General features: G+C 36.2%; 1 protein-coding gene across 1 annotated transcript in view; it reads right to left on the bottom strand.

Annotated features, from left to right (window-relative positions):
• The window catches only part of LOC134659513 (cytochrome P450 4d2-like), a 33,726-nt gene extending 25,317 nt beyond the window's left edge, over positions 1-8,409 (bottom strand). Inside the window, exons 1-4 of the mRNA XM_063515172.1 lie at positions 8,247-8,409; positions 6,974-7,063; positions 3,065-3,178; positions 2,590-2,775 (exon numbers count right to left, since the gene is read on the bottom strand). Coding sequence (XP_063371242.1) covers positions 2,590-2,775; positions 3,065-3,178; positions 6,974-7,063; positions 8,247-8,409 — 553 coding nt within the window. The remainder of the gene's footprint in view (positions 1-2,589; positions 2,776-3,064; positions 3,179-6,973; positions 7,064-8,246) is intronic.
• Positions 8,410-23,655: the final 15,246 nt, after the last annotated feature.

Below are 23,655 nucleotides of genomic sequence, written 5' to 3'. Positions count from 1 at the left end.
AAAGATGTCATTTTATATCATTCGCGCGTGCATTTCACTCGTACTAGATGAAATATGTATTGGTGCGAGCGAGACGGTTGGGCGAATGATAACAAAATGATATCTTTTTGACATCTTAAACAAAGTTTGACTTGGCCTCTGTGGAAGCCTGGAAATACAGCATACTTCATTGACTTTTTATGCTGGAAATTGATTTAATTATTGCGAGAAAAATAAGTATGTAGTCTTCAATAACTTGTACAGTTATGTACTGCCAAAAAACTAGAAGTGTCCATTAATTGTGTAGAACATTATTTGCTGTTTGTTTCCAAAATCATGCTGCTATTCTGCGAATATAGCAGTTCCTCGGGCAGATAAATTAAACATGATCGAAACAAATACCTACTATTAAATTAACCACAATAGTAAACTTTTCTCTCAGTGTGGGATATTCTCGGTCATGGAAAACTTACAAAATTATTGTTTTTTTCATTAAATCTATAATTAATATTATTGTCGGGAGAAATTCTGACCGTGTAGTCGTGTAAGCTTCATAGCCCATTCTTCAAAAAAAATATAGTTAGAAATTACTGTTTAGGTAGTATAAAATATAAAATAAAATAAAAGTTATTTCTCAAAAACGGGAACAGATATCAAGTTGTTAATTCGCAGACGGGTATTCAATATGATATATAATTCACCCGTGTAGAAACATTTTACTGTGCAATTAATGTAACTTTAACTTTATATTGACTCCACTATTAGTAATTCGGTATTGTTAGATTACAAAGTAATCTGGGAATCGGTAATCAGATTACAAAGTAATTTCGAGTAATCGTGGAACCAGGAATCAATTACGAAATGCCCATCTCCATTTAATATGTCTTTGTCTCACGGAAGTTTTTTTATTAAAATTGCCCATCTCTGCTTGAGAGTGAATGAACATTCGCTCGATTGTCAACGATGATGGCACCTATCAGTTAATCAAACGGTAAATAAGCAGCTGTTAACGTTACCTACTAACGTTAACAATGGTGTATCGATACCTTTGACTTAACGTTAGCTCAAATTGACAGCTGCTAACGTTACCATTTTGTTACCGGTAAAGAGTAGTATAACTAACGGTACCTGGTCTAACGTTAGTTACAACTTAACGTTAAATCTGTCACCTTGTGGTAACGATACCAACTTTTTAACGGTATTTAAAGCCCTGTATGTGGTATTCCGCCAACTGACTCTTGTAAAGACTCTTGGACTACGTGTACTGACTCTTCCTTGCCTATATATATATATGAAATTGCATGTTATGTTAAGCAAAATAAAAATCTGTTCCAAAGCTTTAATAGTGTACGTCAACAAGGGAAGATTAGCAATACCATCTCATTCAACACGGCATTATTATCAAAAAGTATTTTTGGAATGGCATCAAGAATTTTTAATATTTTACCAAATAGCATTTTAAATGAAGACAACATAATACTCTTTAAGAGACGTCTGTTTGCATTTTTATCAAACAAAGCGTATTACTCCATTGACGAATATAAAAGAGACAATAATATAATTTAATTTAATGCAATAATTATTTAATGTTTAGAATAAGGTAAGATTTATGCATGCAGTTTATTGTTAAACTTCCCAAGCAATTAAATTTGTATACCTAAGTAAGACATAGTGATACTAAGTAATTAATTGTAACACCTATGTACCTATGTTTAACAAATAAAAATATTGATTGATTGATTGATTGATTGAGTTATTTAATTGAGAAATAGAAATGCTGGAGTAAATAACCTAACCAAAATTAAAAATGTAAAAAAAACCCCTGACTATAAGTTTATTAAGAGCTGATGATCTTCAAACGGCTGAACAGATCGATTTTCATAAAACATGGCTAAGAACACTCGGGATAAAACTATCTGTGTCACAAAAAAAACTAAACGAAAATCGGTTCATCCGTTTGGGAGCTACGATACCACAGACAGATACACATACAGACGTTAAACTTATAACACCCCTCTCTTTGCGTGGGGGGTTTAAAAATAAAAATTCTGAAATAGTACTTGGAACCACTTGGAATTTCTTTACTCTCCTTTACCATGTTAATATGCTATACTACCTTCTCAGCATATAGTTTATTCAGAGACCATACTTTTATATCCGCAACGCAGGCTTCGTCAGGTAAACACAAACTTACAATCAGCTACAGGCATCGTCACAAAAAACTACAGCGATAAAATCCGCAACAGGCTTCGTCAACTCACTCTAAAAATACACATTAATAACAAAAAAAAAAAAAAGAAAAAAGAACTATACTAGGGCATAGAGAAAATTTTTTTACATAGATTGCTCACTCCATACATCAGTTTTAGTACCAAAAAGACTATTAGCATCTAGCATCGAGTAACGGAACTATCAGTACTGCTACATCTATTGTCAAGTAGCAGTACTGATAGTTCCGCTACTCGATGCTAGATGTAGACACTGAAATTAATAGTCTGATGTATGGAGTGAGCACTCTTGTCTTACTATATTTCTCTATGACTAGGGCAACGAATCGTTAGTTCTGTAATGGCAGCTTTACAGTAGTATGGCAGTGTTTGATGTGTTTACCACAGATAGCGTCGAAAGTGTAGGCAGTGATGAACTCCCAGAAGGAGAAGTCCCCCCCGCCGTCGTGCGCGCGCAGCTGCGCCACCATGATGCGGCTCTGCTTGTCGAACACCGTCACGAACTCCTGCAGGTTCTTCATGCTGAACGTCGGCGCCATTACCTTGCGGCGGGGGCGCCAGATCTTAACTGTGGAGCAAGAGTACATTCTAAAGGCCGGAAAATAGGAGGGATGCATGAACTGTAGGGGGCAGCATAAATAATGCCATAGCGTAACCAGGCCAGCCAGGCGTGGTAGGCAGACAAAGCGCACTCAGTGTCTGGTGCTACATTACAACACCAGTTGCTATAGTAAGCACACAAAAAAGGACATTACGTAACTACGTCGAAAATTTAAGATCCCATCAACGTGGACACTAGCGCCACTGCTAAATAATCGTGATTATTTTAATTTAACGAAATATATTTAAAAACTTACTCGGAGCGAATATGAGTCCGTTGCCGAGGACTGACCTCAGGTACTTCATGGTGGTGGTGTCCTTCTCCAGGCACGCCTTGGCCACCACCTCCAGCAGCTCAGGGTCGCTGATGGCTGCCGAAATGCTCAAAGGGTATAGCCTGGCCAAACTACACTTAGCAAAAAAAAAATTTCCTTTTACTGGATTATTAACCTATATATATGTAGTGCTTAGCCATGTGTGTGTGTGTAGCCATGGAGCGCGCCATGCTCGGTATCAAGCTTCAAGATCGAGTAAGGAATGTCGAGATCCGTCGCCGCACCAAGGTGCAAGACGTGGGTTGCGTCATTACCAAACTAAAATGGAGTTGGGCAGGACATGTTGCTAGGCAGAGTGATGGCCGGTGGACTAAAATGTTAACAGAATGGTGGCCGTTTTCGGATGACAGAAGCGCCTGGCGTCCGTTGGCTCGTTGGGTGGACGACATCCGGAAGATTGCGGGTCACTTCTGGATGAGATTAGCTCAGGACCGGGACAAGTGGCGTACTAGAAGAGAGGCCTATGCTCAGCAGTGGGCGATAAAGGGCTGATATGATGATGATGATGTAGTGCTTTCACCAAAAATTAAGCCTCAAATGCTTCAGGTTTAAAAAAAACTGAAAAAAAAATGTTGAATTATCTCTTGAAAAAATTGAGTTGAAAATTTTCAGAAAAATAAAATAAATACGTGCTAGATTGCGACAGTTATCAAATTTACATATTTCATGTAGAATTTAATAATGTTTAACATTTTTTTTTTCAAAAATTAAAATCGGGATTAACAGTGTGAAAAACTCGAATTTGTAACATCCCATAATAGTTTTTCATACAAAATAACTTGTACGTTATTACACTAGAAAGTTATATTCCCAACGCAATTTGAATTTAGAACGCGAATTATTTTACTGATATACTTATTTTGTCTTAATTTTTGGTGCTTATTTGAGGCTTAATTTTTGGTGAAAGCACTACATATATATATGTTAATAATCCAGCAAACGGAATTTTTTTTTTCGCTACAGGGCAGTTTGGCCATGCTTACCCGGCTATACCCTTTAATCACTAATTACGAAAGAGCACATTAGAGTCAAACCCAGAGGTCGGCAAAGTACGGCCCGCGAACACTGACTTAATATAAAAGAAATAGACACACAAAGCAGAACAAAAACGTCAAGAAATGTGGATCCCAATGACGTTTCGCACCATTTGCAATGATGATAAAAACGCTTACGTAAATTTTGAGTCAAGATAAATGTTTCGTACAGAAAAGAGCTTAATGTCGTAAGCATTAAGTGTCAAATTTGCAAACATAAGTACCAACACTGTTAAAAAATTTAGTCCGATGGCACTACGTAACGTATGTACGTCAAACAACGTCAAACGAGAATAATGAACGAATGGAGTCACTTTGGTACACTTTAATATGTATTACTGTACAGGAAAACCAATTGAAGTAATAAATAAAACAAATTTAATTTAATCGGGAGCTCAAATAAAATTAATTCGTGGTTCAAATTCAAACAAATCAAATTTTTAATTCGTAAGTATACGTCTTTAAATAATAATTTCCTTGAAATAAATTCTACTTATTAAATAACTGTGTATTTAAGATCTACATTTACTCATAGCGCGGGTGCACGGGGACATTTAGATACTGATTGGATTTTTTTTATAAAGTCTACCTATACTTTATAAAAAAAATCCTGTGGTTGTCACTGTGTTCCGACAGGTTTAGCATTTACAGTTAGTCGATATAAGCCCTTATTGGTGGTGTATATGTCGGAAACAGGGAAATGGGCCGAACACACAAGTGCCGTTTTGCCTTGTTTAAAACTGCATCACCCCTATCTCTTGCTATAATTAAATAGCAGTCCACTTTGCACGTCGCATAGGTTTTCTTGGAAATCTTGAATTTAAACATAATATTATTTCTTATGAATTCCATATAAAAATATAAAAAAATATTGACCTCACATCGACTCATTAGATTTTTGTTCCTTAACATCCCTTCTTTGGTACTAACAAATTAATTTATTCAAAACCATAAAATTACCACCAGATTACATAAATTATGTAATGCTATCCAAAGAACTAACCGAAAGAAATACATTCCATCCTTTTTCCTTGTTTTATCATTGTTATTTTTACATATTTTAACGGCACATTTCGTAATTGTTGACAACTTCACATTTGAGCGTTTCAAACAAGACTAAACGAAAAAGTAATGCATGATCTGTTTTGACATCACTTTTGTGGGGCCATTTTTGGCGGCTGATTGGGTATCCAGTTCTTTATACTATATCAATGCCCGCGAAAGGATTTTATCTGGCCCGCCAGTTCGTCTAAAGAAAAGAAAATACTACTTATATGGCCCGCAAAATAATAAAGAACAGTCAAGTGAGAGTCGGACTCGCGTTTCAAGGGTTCCGTACATTACCCATTTTTTTATAATAGGTAGAATAGAATAGAAATAATTTTATTCGTGAGCACAAACACAAAATAGAAAATAATAAATAATAATAATGTATAATGTATAGTATAATGTATTTTTTATGTGGAACGTGAATGCAATGTCTAAAAAACCCGCAGGGGTCGGATCAAAAACTAAGTAATTAATTCCGACGCACGCTTGACTGCACGTTTTTAATAGCATTTCCTGTCATTTATAGGTAAAGAATTACTTTGTGTATTTTTTTCAAAATTTTAGTTCCAGTAGTTTCGGAGATAAATGGGGGGACAGACAGACAGACGCACGAGTGATCCTATAAGGGTTCCGTTTTTTCCGTTTGAGGTACGGAACTCTAACAATGCATTTTTGCAGCAATTCTGGCCCTCTGAAATTTATTAAACTTTCTGGCCCCCCGCATGAAAAAAATTTTTCACACCACTGGTCTAACCTCTCGCGTCGAAGAATGGCACGGAAGAAAGAATGAGCGCGCCGCAAGAATGGACTGATGGTCCCTATCATCCCTATGAAATTTCCGTTTTTAAATCTCTTTTGGTTGCGCTTAATTCAAAAAAGTGGCTGTGACATACGGACGGACAGACGGACAGACAGACAGACATGACGAATCTATAAGGGTTCCGTTTTTTGCCATTTGGCTACGGAACCCTAAAAAGAAGACTTTTTACTTTACAGTATTAATTAATATGAATATCTGGGAGACCGAGCTTTGATGACTTTTTAATTGGTTTGGAATTGGTGGCGTATGGCTTAGTCCCCAACCAGCCAGCCACCGTTGTGATAGGTACCTCCTTTTTTATTGAAAATGTAAGAAAGATTACAACATTGTAAGTACCTTAATCGAATGTTTCGCCAAACTGTAAAATAATCTTAAACTAAAAATGAAGTAACCAATGAAGTACGTAGCATTAGGAACATATGAACATACTTATACGTATCTTAAATGGTTATATAGCATACTTTCTAAAATCACATTTCCTAAGTACGAAATTCCTAAAACAGAACATCGAAAATAAAAATGTCTAATGTACGAAATTCCTAAAGACGCATGTCCTAATACACTTTTAATCGAACGATCTCATTTCAATGACAATATATTGAAAATCAATATTTTCGAGAACATTTCCTTCTTACCCTGAGTTAGCGGGGCTCCTATTTCTAGGCGGTTTGCCCTTCGGGCATCTGAAGCTACCTAACGAACCTAACCTACCTACCTATTGATTTAGTTTAGTGTGACGTCCGTGAAAACAGTACACTTTGGGGGAAAAAGCGTAGGGAGGTAGGTAGGTTAATTTACGGTCTAGTCAGGTTTGATTCAATTAGAGATATAGCCTAACATATTAACGTGACATTTCATAACATAACATAACTTCATAACATGATAACTGTTCATTCATAACATCATGATAACTGGTTTATGACTTACTTGCGTATGGTTTGGTCCCCAGCCACATCGTGGTGATACCTCCGTTTTTAAGCGACACGTCGCCCATTTTGATAAATGAGTTCATTCGGTCTGAAAAGGTAAGCAATAACACCGACTTAGTGCACTTGCACCATCCCACTAACTCGGGATTAACCGATTAAATCTGAAGTTACCATGGTTACCAGTACAATTTGTCACTGGGTCTACGGTAATAACCCCGAGTGGGATGGTGCAAATGGCGCTAAGTAATGTAAAGAAATACCTAAGATACCTATGTTAGTAATAAAAGTACAGATTAATACTGTTTGCCCAAAAGTGTTATGTGTTACACACATTTAATTTACCCCCCTGTTCATAAAACTTTATAAGCCTCAATTAGGTAATTTATGTTTTATCCCTTTCTTTCAAATACATAATAAGTCAAAATGACAGTAGTAATTAAAACAAAAATATTACTTTGCTAATCCGCGAAATAATAACATGCTAATCAATCAGTGCTAATCCATTATACTTACTTGCGTATTTTTACATGTAATTAATGTTACCACCCGCCGCAAAAATAAATACGCAAATAAATATAACAAACCCCCACCAAAAGTACAAAAAACTCGACACGTGTTTCCTCTGCACTGTACACATCCAGGAGTTGATGGAGTTGTTGACGGTCCCATACTCATACTCATACTCATTTATTTATACATACATATTACACATATATTTACGTATAATATGTATAAATTATACATTACAAGCTCTTACGTCGCTTTTAGCTCTTGCTTTTGTACACATATTCCACTTACAAAAGGTCGTCAGAGCCAGAAATAAGCAGAGCAGGGTGCGTAGCCAACGTGCCAATCGTTTACATACGCTCCGTAGCGAACGAAACGCAACAGTCACTGTCGTCCTAATATGAAAGAGTGATAGAGAGACACAAAGCGTTTCGTTATCGTAGCACAAGCGTTTGCCACCTTGGCTTGGCTGCCAGAGCAGAGCAGGTGGCCTAGCCAAGGTGACGATCGCTTGCGCTTCGCCATCGAATCGTTTTGTGTCTCTGTATCACCCATCGCTCTTCCATATTAGTGTGACAGTGACAGTTGCGTTTCGTTCGATAGCGATTGGCATGTTGTCTACGGGGCCATGCAGAAGGAGTGAAGCTCTTACTTTCTGGCTGTATCTGAGCGACGCACGTTCTTGCCCTACAACGGTCTCCCCAGCAATACATTTTAGATGCAGGTCTTCACGTTGAACTTAAATCAAAATAACCTCGTCTTACCTTCATCTGTGCCCCTGAATATATACGATTGGCCGATGAGAGGATAGTGCGGCAAGCCGAAAGGATAGGCTTTGCTGAACTCGTACAGAGGTCGCCTCTGTCGCATGTACTCGTAGAGCGCGACCGCGATGGCCGCCGCCAAGAGGAGAAGCGACCACAACATGGCGACTCGCTGTCACGGGCCGATGCCGATCTGGGGATAAATTAAATATGTACATAAATATTCCCACAGTAAGCTCAATAAGGGCCACCTGCGCGTTCCAGGGTTAGCCGACTTAGTTGGCTTTAGGGTTGCCAGATCGAAAGGCGCTATTATCGGGAAAAAATATCAATTTTTCGGGATTTTGGGCCTTAGGTCGGGAAAAAAAACCATTCAAATTAAATTAATTGTATTAAAAACAACGATATTTTACATTATTAGCACTACGTCAGCTGCTCTGCCCAATCTCACCACGCGCGCCCCGCGCGCGCGCTGACGGGCTCGACGCGGGTCGCTTGCTCGCTCGACGACAGTTCGGAACTTGAAATTATTGTTTTATAACGTGAAGCTGATTTTCGGGACAATTTTCAATTTGTCGGGAATCGGGAACACTTGCTAAAATCGGGAGAATCCCGCCGAATCCCGACCATCTGGCAACCCTAGTTGGCACGCGCCGTTGGAACGCGCATGTGGACCTAATGTGAGGGGGCGGATGGTGAGCCTCACTTGGGATGGTGGAGATTAAAGGCAGGCTCCAGGACGACGGTGGATATTTATTTATTTAAATAAAAAAGGCACCTGTAACAATACAGGTCAAGTGTTAACTAAACAACAGATATGTATAAAACACTTTCGTAAATTAGTTAGAAATTGCTATAAACTTACAATATGTGCCTTGATGATGATGAAGAATTCTGGAGGTGCGCTGGGCCACTAACTAAAAATGAATCCTATTCACCTATAAACAAAAATCATTTTAGTATAACGTGGCTAGTTATTGAAGGCTGGCCAGTTATTGAAACCTTATATTAAAATGAATTCTGTTTATAAGTGAATAGAATTCATTTTATAGTTCAGGGTGGCTATTTACTGTCGAATTACCCTATTTCGCTTTCAGTTGTGTTACTCAGTGATAGCTTTGGTAGATTTTATTAAACGTTTTGTCTTTGGAATTTATAACTATAAAAAAAAAAGAAATGCGTGCGTGTGTATAATTAATGTATGTATTCCATGCGCTGTATAATAATGAGGTCCGGGGTCGCTAAAGTAGTTAGGGGTCATCCACAAATTAGCAAAAGATTAAGAGCCCATCAAGGTGCACACTAGCGCCACTGCTAAATAATCGAGTCTGGCTACTAAAATATTACACACATTTTTGGCGGAAAATTCAAAAAATGTTGGGCTGGTCACACTTTGTGTAGTAGGAATTATAGTTTTGATACTAGAAAATGTTTTTGACTTTCTGTGCACACGTAAGGGGTCGTCCAGAAATCATGTGATCGTTTAGAGGGGGGGGGGGGGGTAAGGAAAATATCACGAATTATCATGATGGGGGGGGGGGGGTCGGAGAAGATATCACGTGTATTTTTTTTTTCAAAGCGGGAAAGCCATAATCAACAATATTACTCAAAAATGTAATCAGATCAAATAAAAATCCACTCTATTTTATATACAAAAGTGATAAGCAGATTTTTACGATGCCTATTATTGAGAGATAGCATCTTGAACATATACACAATACAGAAGAAACGAAATTAAACTTGCTTAGTGTCTAAAATTACCCGCATCATAATTATCACGTGATCTTAAGGCAGGGGGGAGGGGGTTGCGTTAAAATCACCAAATATCACCAAGGGGGAGGGGGGTCAAAAATAGGCCAAATATGATCACATGATTTCTGGACGACCCCTAAGGTACCTAATATAAGGAAATAAGTTAAATATACGTTGACGTGCACTCAAAGTCAGCTCACATAATTTCTACCCCTATGTAAAGTACAGTCAAAGATAAATACATATGTTTACACTTTCTCACCATATACCATTGCAACAAGGCGAAAAATGAAATGTAGCGTAAATAAGTCCTAGCTCGATAATACCGTAATATTAATCCAATCCATCACCAAAAAATTTACTTAAGTCGTACTATGCCAAATATGCTATTATTATTATTTAATCTATTTAATAAAAGTACAGTGATATTCTTAACTAAAATCATAGCCCCGCAAAACTCAACAATGAGTTTGGCTGTGGGGTCATCAGTCTCTGGTTAATATGTAACTTAATATAACTTAAAGTAGGTAAATTAATTACTACATAGTATCATGGTAATGTTTTTTTAACATAGATTTAAATTTCGACTTCTTGTTTTCGCGTCTTATGGTTTCAGGCAAACTATTGAGTAAGTATTAAGTATCAGAATATTTATAGCGCACCAACCTCCTAATTTGTTTACATTTCTTTACAACTTGTAAACATTGCAGTTTTTCGTTATACAACGCTACACGTCGACTTCGCACATTGTCGTAATTATTTTCGAGCTTAAATAGGTACTAGTTTGCGGACCTCACTCAGTATAAACATTATTAATATTATTTAAAATAAACCCCTTATAAACCGCAAACAATTTGAATGAATGACATAAATTGACAACTAACTTTTAATTTTTTTTAATCATAGACAATTGGTGATACAAGAAGGAAATATCTGTCAACAATTTTTGGCTAGCCAGACTCATTTAACGAAAGATATTTAAAAAAGGGGGCCGCTACGTACTGTATTTTGTATTAAAGTACCTTTTAAATACCTACATCAAACTAGTTTCTATGTAGCAGGATTCGTCAATCTATGCGTCCAAAGTTAAAACGGCCGTTTTTGTTTTGAGTTTATAGATTGAGGAATCCAGCAACATAGAAACTAGTTTGATGTCTTGATGTATTCAAAAGGTACTTTAATACAAAATACAGTACGTAGCGGCCCCCTTTTTTAAATATCTTTCGTTAAATTGACATAATCACGATTATTTAGCAGTGGCGCTAGTGTGCACGTTGTTGGGCTTGTGGGACTACTATTATAGAGAAATATAAATAATTAATCTTCAATAGTTAAAAACGCATTACATTTTTATTTGGAAAAAAAAACAAAGTCAGTGAGTTGACACACAATAATCAAATTGGCTTACCGGCCTGCGTTCGCAGGCGGAGGTGAGCGAATCAAAGAGGTTCGCTACAGGCTCTTAAGCAATTTTGCACGGAATTTCAACCTGTTTCAATACATCAGAGTTTTCAAAAGCATATAAATAGAAACTTTATTGCTCTCGTGAGTCCTGCGGGCGCAGCACGGTTCCATTTTTATCGCATATCACCATGCCCGTCCCTTTCACACTTATATACAAATTGTTACTCTTGTTAGAATGTGACAGGCATGGTGACAAGCGATAAAAACGCGACCGTGCTACGCCGCCTGACCGAATTTTTAGTCCTATTTTTGTTTGTTTTTCGAGATCGTTTTTCTCTGCTTTAGCATTACCGAGGATGCATGTATACGACCCTTACCTTTAACTCTGGATACCACTGAAGATACAAATCGCCGTACAGTCCACGTCAAAAATGTTAAATTTTTCGCCGTAGGTATTATAAGAGTAAGTAAGTTACAAAAGTGTACGGTCATTGGAATAACTTCAAATGCGGAATCTATCGACTAAACCTCAGAAGTACAATTTTATTTTATTTATTTTATTTTTATTTGTTAGGAAAACTTACAGCTAGAGTAACAAGTTAGGTAATAACATAGAAACAGTGAGCCAATTACAAGTTTCCACAAGTAAAAACTGCGTAGAGTAAGTACATGGCGTGCAAAATTACAAATCTAGTAATACTTAGGTACTTTACTTACAGTTATATTTTGCTTGTCTTGTATTTTGCTTGTCAATGTAACATATCTTTGACGTCGTCTTTACGTAATGTGTAATAGACAAGACACTTACATTGATTTCACTAAACAATGATCCACAGCAGTTATACTGGAGGCAGTTATGAAATGACTCAATTTTTTTTATTAAGCTATGTGCTTCATCACATATGTTCCTTGAGTATTTCTAAGCATTTCGAGTGCGGGAGTTCAGCGTAAGTACCTATTTGTAGCGAATGACGTAAGAATAACTCCAAGATTTTATGGATAAAATATCTGTTTACAAAGAGGGATAGACCGCTAGAAAATATCTCTCCAACGAAAGCCGCTCTTCGCCAGCACACACTTCGGGCTATATATCAAGGAGTCCATGTCTGGGGACAAGCCTTAGTGCCTCTCCAAAAGCTTCCGAGTCCTTCTTCTTGGGGCTGGAGAATGGAAGACAGTGAATGGACTCCTGTTTGATCAGATTTACCCGATGTCGCAAGTGTGTGCCTGGAACTCACTCGTTGCAGGAGACGTGGCAAAAATCGTTGCAACTGCATTAAAAGAAAATGAAAGTGCACAGAATTATGTCTGAGTACCAGAAACTGCTGACATTAAATTGTTTTATAAATAAATTTAGAAAGTATTTTTTTGGCATCATAAAATTTAACATATTAAGTATAAGCAGATACTTCGTACTCGACCATTTTGTAAGATAAACACCGTCCAGCGCGAATCCAGCTACCCGCGTTGCGGTCATTAATTTTTTTCACCATCTTTTTGCATTAGGACACTAATAAACGTGTATATTTTTAGAATCTACATGAATTGCGCTTTAGTATAGTATTTTTTGTATTACATTTTTTGTCACTATACAAAGTTATTAGCTCTCAAAGCAAAAATCTCCAACCAACATTTTCACCTTTTTACGTTTTTCTTGTAAAATTACTATGAAACTGAAAAAAACTAATATCAGCAATGAATTCTACGTTTTCGGTTTATACGAAAATAATACCAAACTTGCCCTAGTAGCCACCAGGAAGAAAATAGTTTTTTTTTTAAATATGAAGGGTGGCGGCCATCTTTGTACCCCGCTCTCTCCGACTAGACGCACATTTCTTATTGCCTCCCGGAATTGAAATGTTTATAATTACTCAAGGGACATATGTGATGAAACTCATAGTTTAATAAAATGTTTTGGATTATGTATGGGAGCGATCCATAACGGCTTTGACTATTACACACTTCACTAAAGACGTAAGTATAATGAACTAAGACGAAAAATATAACGCCACTGTTTAGTATACTATATACGAGTAGGTACCTATAGTCACCGTCAACGTACGATTTTTAACACAGATTATTCGTAAAGAGGTGACGCTTTTTTATAAATTGGTGGCAAACAAGCACGCGGCTCGTGATGGTAAGTGGCCATGGCAGCCTTTGGACGCTTTTAACTCTAGTGGTTTTATTATCACTAGGTACGCTGTTATTTTAATAAAAAAAATACTAATTGTAAGTCTTTTTATTAGAGTTCTTTTTAATTGTAGTATCTTACCCTGTCTTATGTACAATAAAGTGTGTATGTATATATAATATTTATTTATCAGTCTCATTATGTAATGTCGAAACACTGTCTGGAGATGGCAAGATGAACTAGGAGACGAGGGTAAAAATGGACATTTATGCCCTTGTTGTACACTCTGCTTTTCACTTCGATTGCGAGGAAAATATACATACAAAAATATCCAATATTTTAGGTTATTTTCCCGTATTTATTCAAGACTAAAGAAAATTTTATTCGGGCCGGTCGGGGGCGCGAGGCACGCCGGGCGGAAGCGCGCCTATCGGGCGCGGGCGCGCCGGCAAGGCTGGCAGTTTGTATGGCAGATTTTGGACTTTATTGCTAGGTCAATAAGGGTCGCAATAGATGATTTTACTTTATGCTCTAGAACATAATAAGCAACTTTATGTCGTCTACGCACGACATAAAGGTGCACTTTTTGAGCATGAGAAGTGAAAAAGTCCTTTTCCGAATAGGTGATGTGAATAATAATAATACGCCTCTAAGACACCGACGATGAAAGTAGGCTTCATAACGTTTCTGTAATACTTACTCTTTTCGATCAAATGCCTTGGTTCCGCTACCCAAAGGTTTAGCGATAATACCACCTGTTGCCTGCCTCTATCTTTAATCAATTGTTTTTCTTTAAGCAGTATCTTTCACTGAGGTGTGCCAATTAAGAGTATTCTATCTAATTTCATAGAAGTATGACGTTCAAAATAACACTCGCACAGTCTGTGCAATCAAAATCGCTGCCAAGTTAGCTTGGTCGGACTCTAGGATACATATCTTCGAGATCGCATTCCAGATGAACTTGCGAGCTTATGCCCGCTAGTCTCGCATTCACACGTGGAATGTCGCTTCTCCACAAAGTTTATTCATTGCGCAGGGGTCACAAACAGTCCATACCTACTCTAATTAGTCTAATTACGCAAATAGTTGAAAAACAACTAATTCGTGAACTGAGTGCGCAGTTCAACGCAAGGCCTTCATCACAAGTACATTAAGACCGTTACTTATACAGGGTGGTCCAAGCTTCGACGTACAAAATTTTTTTTACTCCAACTCGCAGCCAAGTGAGTCAAGTGACGATGCTGATTTTTAGGGTTCCGTAGCCAAATGGCAAAAAACGGAACCCTTATAGATTCGTCATGTCTGTCTGTCTGTCCGTCTGTCCTCTGTTTGTCCGTCCGTATGTCACAGCCACTTTACTCCGAAACTATAAGAACTATACTGTTGAAACTTGGTAAGTAGATGTATTCTGTGAACCGCATTAAGATTTTCACACAAAAATAGAAAAAAAACAATAATTTTTTGGTGTTCCCCATACTTCGAACTGAAACTCAAAAATTTTTTTTTTCATCAAACCCATACGTGTGGGGTATCTATGGATAGGTCTTCAAAAATGATATTGAGGTTTCTAATATCATCTTTTTCTAAACTGAATAGTTTGCGAGAGAGACACTTCCAAAGTGGTAAAATGTGTGTGTCCCCCCCCCCCTGTAACTTCTAAAATAAGAGAATCCCACCAAAAACATTTTCATGTAAAATGTTGCCAAGACGAAACCATAAGGCTCGCACTGACAAAAAGTTATCAGATCTCTTGTAGAGCCAAGCTTCTAACTCTACAAGCCCTAACTTCACAAACTCTACACCTTAGTCAAAATATGTGGCTTGACCGTTTCGCTACTGTCACATGGACGTAAGGTGAAAAATGTATTCACTATTCATTATTTTTTATAATACAATAGTTCGTTCTTGGAGTAACAACACAAACAAGACGTTTCAGTGACGTCTATTTGGGGTCACTATCAGGACGTACCTTTTTGTTCACAAATACGACGTATCACTGACGTCTATTTGGGGTCACTATCAGGACGTACTATTTTAGTCACAAAGTTGACGTTTCACTTACGTGTATTTGGGGTCACTATCAGGACGTACCTTTTTGGTCACAAATACGACGTTTCACTGATGTCTATTTGGGGTCACTATCAGGACGTACCATTTTAGTCTAAAGTTGACGTTTCACTGACGTCTATTTGGGGTCACTGTCAGGATGTACATTTTTGGTCACAAACATGACGTTTCAGTGACGTCTATTTGGAGTCACTATCAGGACGTACCTTTCACATAATTCATTTATAGATTATGGTTATTTTTGTTGGCAATTAACTCTAAAATATTTGTAAAATTATTTGGAATAACATGTTTGTAATATTTTGCATTAAAATTCACAATTTAGCAAATGTAAAATTTTGTTGTTATAGAAAATTTATTACCAAATAAGTCAAGAGATGGCGCTTTGTTCCCAACGCGTCTGTTCTACAACGCGGTGTTAAGATTTTTCCGGGCTTATATATAAGGTTCGAGGAACCATAGGTCGTCAATTCAAAAGCATTAGTGAGTGTTGTACAGTGTACAGTAGTGTAAATAGTAAATGAAGTGGTAGTTTTATACAGTGTTATTTTTGAACCTCGTACATGGTCCTTCGAACCGGATAGTTGGCTATTCGGTCCTAGGATTCGACAGCAGAGCGCGTTACTCCAATTTCTTGGCTGCCCTAATACGTACGGCCCAGTAACGTCCCTATGAATCCAGTATATGACGTCACTCCAACGTCAGTGGCTGCCCTAATATGTACGGCCCAGTAACGTCCCTATGAAGTCAGTATATGACGTCAGTATTACGTCTGTAAACTGACGTCTTGAGGCTGTGACTAATTGACGTCATCTGCTGGGACCCCCCGACGTCAAGAAATGACGTCTCTTACGTCGAGCAGTACCGTAAACGGACGTCATAATGACGTATAAATGCTACCTGGGTAATTAAAGTGACAGAGAAAAATGCACGCGATTTGCGAACTTCGATTTTTGCGGTTAGCCCAGTACCCCTAACCTAGTGTAAATTTCATTCGATTGCGTGACGTGAGGACGTGACGTACCTATGCGTTTGCGTTAAGTCTCATTTTGTATGGGAGTTTCCAAAACGTCACGCTTGGCGGACTGTTCAAAATCCCATACAAAAAATAGACCCATAGCAAACGTGAACGCTAGTCACGCTATCGATGAAATGTACACTAGGGGTTTTGATACATTTACACTAGGGGTTTTGATATTTTTTTCTTTTCGTTCGGCGTTTGTCGATGGAAGAACATCTTGGCTAGGCCCCCTGAAATCTGCGGAAACTGTGTGGATCATACATTTAGCATATCAACCCTTTACCCAATATTTTTTAAAGCAATCATTTAAAAAATGCAAGCCTATAGTTTGTCAAAGGACTGTCTCATATCAAAAATAGACAGAGATAATCATACTATCTTTGTCTTACACTAGTACTAGCACTCAAAAGAAAACGATGAGTATAGTTTTTTTTTATCTTATTTACTGACAAGTTGGTTTGACCAACTAAAGGTTCTTTATTGTTATTAATTTTAAGCGGGGTTTATTTTTTCATTCTGTTGTCTTTTCCAAGTTAGAAGACAGCAATAATTATGTTTCATTGCCGCTGTCGGTCAATGAATGTTATAAAGTAGGTACCAATATTCATAATGCGACTGAAACATTGTAGGGAAATTTAAAAATTTAAAAGTAAATAAGTTATTTTCACGTTTAAAATATTAAAGCAATAATTTGACGTTTGAAATATGAGAATTATGATTATCAATAAAATCAAGCGTAACCAATTTTATTCAATTTTGTTCAAATGTAGGCAATATTAAAATATTTAAGATCTTGCCAAGGAATTAACATTTTACAGGAGAATGAGATAGAATAACTTTTATTCGCTCTCCTTTTTTTCGTGACGGCAACAAACGATTATGATTATCTTGCCTTTACCCACTAAAGGTGCAAGTTTCTCGTTATATTTAACGTTAAAATTTTGGCGCAAAAATGGAGTAGAAGCGTTGCAGGCAATTAAATAACAGATCACACCTTGGAGATATAATCAAACGGAGACGCCATGTCTGTAATTTTCTGTACAAAACAGTCTGCCGATTTTTGCGGGGGAGGGGAACGTCAAATGTATGCGTAACGTAAAAATAGCCATGTCAGATAAACGTCAGTCCATACATTGTGTATGACCGTTGGCCGCCTATTTTCGACAGAGGGGAAAGCCTGTTAATGGCTACTCCGTTTAGTTGTATCCTCCAAGGATCACACGGTGTGAGGTTTACATAGGCAGAGATAGATTATTAATTTGTGCATTTCCTATTAGTTAAAAATATTTTTCTACTCCCGTACTTTTATTTGTCATTTAAAGGGTCGTGCACACACCTTTAAAACCTTACCTTATAGTTGTCAAGACAAGTATTTAGTCTATTCCCCAAAAAAGAATTTGTGCTTACACGCAGTATCTTTTTGGCGATTTTACGATACTTCATGTACTTAATGACCACTTAAAAAATATTGAATGAAATACAGTGTTGCCAACCTTATTTTAAATGTCATCTCTGATAAATAAGTGAACCATAGACGTGTTTTTTTTATTTCATTCATTCATTCATTCTTTTCCCGCCCGTACCCTCCATTTTTGCTACTTCTTGAATCGAAAATATTTGTTAAATTTACAATTTAAAAAATACAATAATATAATATAATAAATAATACTAACAACACTATTAGCACGTAAGGTTTATTTGTAAGTGCTTGGTCGTAGAAAAAGTATTGTATGCAACGTTGTTTAACTGAGTCAAAAAATACTCGTGGCGTCTTTATTAACAATTTTCGGCTTCGCCTCAAATTGTTACTCACGCCACTAGCCTTTTTTGACCTCTCTTAACCAACGGTTGCATAAAATACTAAAGTCTAAATAATATAATATGTGGAAATTGATATAAACTCTAAAGCTTTTATTAGGGTAACAAACAAATTAATACAATTATAATATAACTAGAAATAAAATAAAAAACACAAACTATAACTATAAAATAAAATAAAATAATATGTTGTTTTGTATTTAAATTATAAGCCTCATCCGGTTTTATTATAACCCTAAGCCCTAAGTAAGCTACAAGTCAACTAAATTGGATGTTAGTTTGTCATGTAATTGCCTCAATTATATTGTATGAAAATTGCAAAAAAGTTGTATACTTAATGTAAATGGGCCTTAAACCTCGCATACATAACTAATAGAGAAGTTGCGGGAAGCACGCACGTGTGGAATGCAAATCTTAACCTTCAGCCTTCGCATTTTGGTAGTAGGAAAGACCGATGTGAATTAACATACACTTGCGTTAATTTTACATTTTTACAAACAAATATATTATGGCCTAGATGGTGATTAAAGTTAAGGCCGTGCATCGAAAAATAACAGGATCTTAGAAAGGTGGCAGTGGCTAGCCCCGGAAACAAACAGTAGTGATTTTCGGATATATGTTTCTTGACTATATGATAAGAGATTTCGTAGTAATCGAAACACGAATGCTTAAAATTTTCTCGATAGAAAATAAATCCAAACTTACGTGTTCATTTTTCGGTTTTAGCTTCGTGCAACTAGAAAACACATCCATATCCAGCACAACCCACCTTACAGCAAAGGTTTTCATCTCGTCTTAACTTTCAAAGAACTAAATATTAACTTATTATCCTTTACCGATGGATTTATTATCGATTTTTGATTTTATGAATTCAACAGCAAACGCCCATTTTACGCAGTTCGGTTTCTCTTTCTGTCATGCGTCAAAGTCATAAATGCATCCTTTATGCCAGTAATGTTAGATGGCCGTCGTGCCTCAAAGAGGTAAGACCTATGTCACTTCGCGCAGCGCTCCGAAATACGTAAAATTGTAATATCCAATAAACGTTGAGTCGTAACTCCATTGAGTAGTAACGGAATCGGAGGTAAACCTATGATGGTGCCTTCTTACAGGCCTATACGTTACGCATGTGTGCGTGTTTGCTAGGCTACGTCATGCTACGTCGAAATCTATACTCTTTGTCAGTTACAACGGGTTAGGAAATTTCGACAGATATTGAAATGTATCGGTAGCTGTTTGGTATTTAGCCATCAGAATCTAACCGTAACTTTTTGCTTTATTTTTGTTTGAAAATAAAATATCTATAAGAATATATTTTTTGCTTTTTTTCTATTGTAATGATAAAAATAAATCTAGTATGTTTCATGCTCAAATAATTTAAAATAATTGAATAAATATTAAAAACTAATTGATATTATTCGTTTTAATTATTATATTATTAAGTTTGTTTGAATAAAATATTTTATTTCAATAATACGAAAAGTTATTATATTTAAGTACCACTAAAAAAAGGTCCCTACTTACAAAAACTCACTTGCACGGGCCGGGGTTCGAACCCGTGACCTCCGGTTTGAAAGTCGCACGCCACTACAATTTCACATAAGTACTCGTAATTTACAATGACATGATACCGTGGAAAAAGTGAATATTACAATGTACTGTGTTACTATCATTTTATAGTTTATTTTGGCTTGACAAGGAGGAATGAGAAAAACGTGCAAAGCGAGAGGATTAAATTTCTCTGTCCCTTTCTTAAAGTAGCCAATCCTAATTATGACATCTGTTTTGATATTAATTCTTTGAACATAATTTGTCGATGTTCTTTTTTATATCATCGAGAAAGATTTTTATTTAAAAAATGTGTTGAATTTATATGTTTTATTTATGTTTTTTTGGTATAAATTTCATTACTTTTGACAAATTTAGATTGTGATGACAAACGATTTGATGTGATGTGTGAAACGAACCATGTGATCAACGATTTATCTAATAAAACTTCATTTAGTCGAAAAAAATAGTTGTCTACTACCGGGTGGAAAAAAATTATGGGCCCTGGAGGGAAAGTGCCTTAAAACCTTAAGTTTGCTCATTTTACTTAAATGAAACATTATTGTTTTTTAAAGAAACAACTGCATTCAAAGATGTTTGAAGTGAAAACTTCTTTAGCGGCGCTAGGCACTTTTTGAGGTGGGGAAAAAATGATAAACTCGAGACAGCGTAAGGCGATCATGTGACCGTAAGGTTTAGATGGCCAATCATTTAGATGGCATTTAAATCAATAAAGAAAAACTCAATGACATTACATGAAAAAGGTTATAATCTTGTACGGGCTGAAATACGAGGATCTCACAGTATTATAACTTTATATCACTCAAATATAATTCAATAAAGCTACATCTTGATGAAATCGCTAATAAAAGTGAACTCTAGTACTGGTGAATAAAACTCAAAATATCATGACCAAATATATTTAGATATAGCAAATATAAAGATATGCGAGGTCTGCAAGGTAACTTTACAATTTCTATTCGAATTTTAAACAATTAACGCTATAAATTTGAATTTCGAATTTTAAACAAGCTCACTGACCAGCAATTTCGGAACCAAAAGTTTTCAATAGAAAGGAGGATGGGTCAATTATACATAGTGCTGCAGACATTTTGGACTAGTCATTGAGTTTTCACTTCTGTCGGCACTCCCGGGATGCAACACGTTGTTTTTTTTTTTAAATTCGCTTAGTCGCGCCCGGGAATCGAACCTACTTTTTCCACACTGTATAAAAGAACACAAATGCTTTTCTTCTGGTAACTTAAATGTTCTATCTATCTTGGTGATATGTCAATGCAATTAAGTAATCTGAAAAAATAATAATAACCGAATTTATGAATTCCGTTCCTTCAGAAAAATGCGAAATGTACGTACAATTTTTAGGGATATCGTACTTTTCCCAGAGACAAATTTAGTTGGCTAAGAGACATTTTCACTGATTTGGGGTCTGTACTAAAAATCTAACATAATATGATAAGGACTTAATCGTTTTAAGCTCAAGAGTGAGTTTTCCTCAAGCTTTTTCTAAAAATTATGTCTTTATTAACGTTAGGAGTGCACTGCAGCATGTCAAATGTATACCAAAATGTCAAGGGAGAGAACAATAAATTAAGTTTCAATTCCACTTCCACTTATCAGCAAAGTGATATAAGTATATCAGCAGTTTAAAGTTATTTTAGATTACAAAATTAGCGCATCAAAAAAATCAAAGTGTATAGAAAAAAAGTCTCCTGAGTCGTAATAAAATTGATGTTTCTTGGGTCACCAGAAAAGTCACCAGGGAGAACGATGACCCAAATCACATTTAAAAGAAAATGTAAATTTTGTGTACTACCTATGAACATTTTTCAAAAAACTATGTTTTTATAACATATTAGACCCAGGATAGATCTAATACCTCTTTTCGTACCCCGGATAAAATGGTCGGCGACTAAAAAAGTAACTGAAACGTTACGTTATTAGGTTCACGATGCCGCGTTGTACCCTTGCCTTCGTTGCGATATGTTTGGTAAGTCAGGAGACTTAAAAAATGAGCCATGATTTTGGGACATATTAACAAATATTTTTTTGAATAGGTATATATTAATTTTAGCGGACTTTAATAATTTACCAGTTAAATTAGATGTAAATACCTTTTTAGTTAATCGTTAATATGATATATTAGTAGCAGTAAAACACTTTATTGTACAAAAAGACACATAAAACATGAAAAAACACACATCCTTCGTATATGGTAGAATATATTTTTCACACTTATAAGTAAAAACCAAAACCGATACGCGATTGGGATACGCTCTTTTTGTATGGGATACAAAAAAAAATTCTCCTGGGTCACCAAGAAAAATCGACATATTAAAATAATTCAGTTCGTTTTTAAGTTCTAGTCAGATTGACTTTTTGGTTATTTGAGATAAATTACAATAACGCTTAGATTTGAAAAACATGATTTTCTATTTTGTTGCGATCGACCCGGGTAATAAAAATACGGCGAATTTGAACTTTTGTTTGTTGTCGTTGTAAAATGTATTAAAAAATAATGTAGGCACCCCTAACAATTGAAATTCAAAATTATCCAGAAAAAGCGGCCAAGTGCGAGTCGGACTCGCCCATGAAGGGTTCCGTATTTAGGGGATTTATGACGTATTAAAAAAAAAACTACTTACTAGATCTTGTTCAAGCCAATTTTCGGTGGAAGTTTGCATGGTAATGTACACCATATATTTTTTTTTTTAGTTTTATCATTCTCTTATAGTTACAGGGGGGGGGGGACACACATTTTACCACTTTGTAAGTGTCTCTCGCGCAAACTATTCAGTTTAGAAAAAAATGATGTTAGAAACCTCAATATCATTTTTGAAGACCTATCCATAGATACTCCACACGTATGGGTTTGATGAAAAAAATTTTTTTGAGTTTCAGTTCTAAGTATGGGGAACCCCCGAAAAAATTTTTTTTTTCTATTTTTGTGTGAAAATCTTAATGCGGTTCACAGAATACATCTACTTACCAAGTTTCAACAGTATAGTTCTTATAGTTTCGGAAAAAAGTGGCTGTGACATACGGACGGACAGACGGACAGACAGACAGACAGACATGACGAATCTATAAGGGTTCCGTTTTTTGCCATTTGGCTACGGAACCCTAAAAATGAGTGTTTCAAAAAGGCACCCTGTATTCATTACATACCTAAATAATCTCTTATTCAATAAAACATATAATTACTAAACACTGTGATTTATTTCAAATAAATGCAAATCGATCGGATAAAAGATATTAATACCTACCTATACAACAATGAATACGAGTACAGTCAGCTGCAATAATATGTTACACACCGAAGGCCGTTTTGCGGTAGATCATGTTAGATCTTATTTGTAGAGCCATAAGAGCGTGTCACATATTTTTGCGGCCGTCGAAGAGTAACATATTATTGCAGGAGACTGTACCTATGAAAAATTCGAGGGTTAAAAAGCATTTCAACCAAAGCATTTATAATAATAACGACTATGGACGCCTGCAACCCCAGGGGTATTGTAACCCCATAACAATAAGGTTGAAATTTGCATTTAGTGACCGCAAACTCAGGTGCGCGTAATCAAGTAAATCTGTTTTCATCATATTTTATCAAAAATAATCTCTTTTCTGTTCTTGTGCTATTTTCTTAT

Source organism: Cydia amplana, chromosome 25 (genome assembly GCF_948474715.1).
Source record: "Cydia amplana chromosome 25, ilCydAmpl1.1, whole genome shotgun sequence".
NCBI lineage: Eukaryota > Metazoa > Arthropoda > Insecta > Lepidoptera > Tortricidae > Cydia > Cydia amplana.
This window is presented reverse-complemented; position numbering and strand designations above follow the sequence as displayed.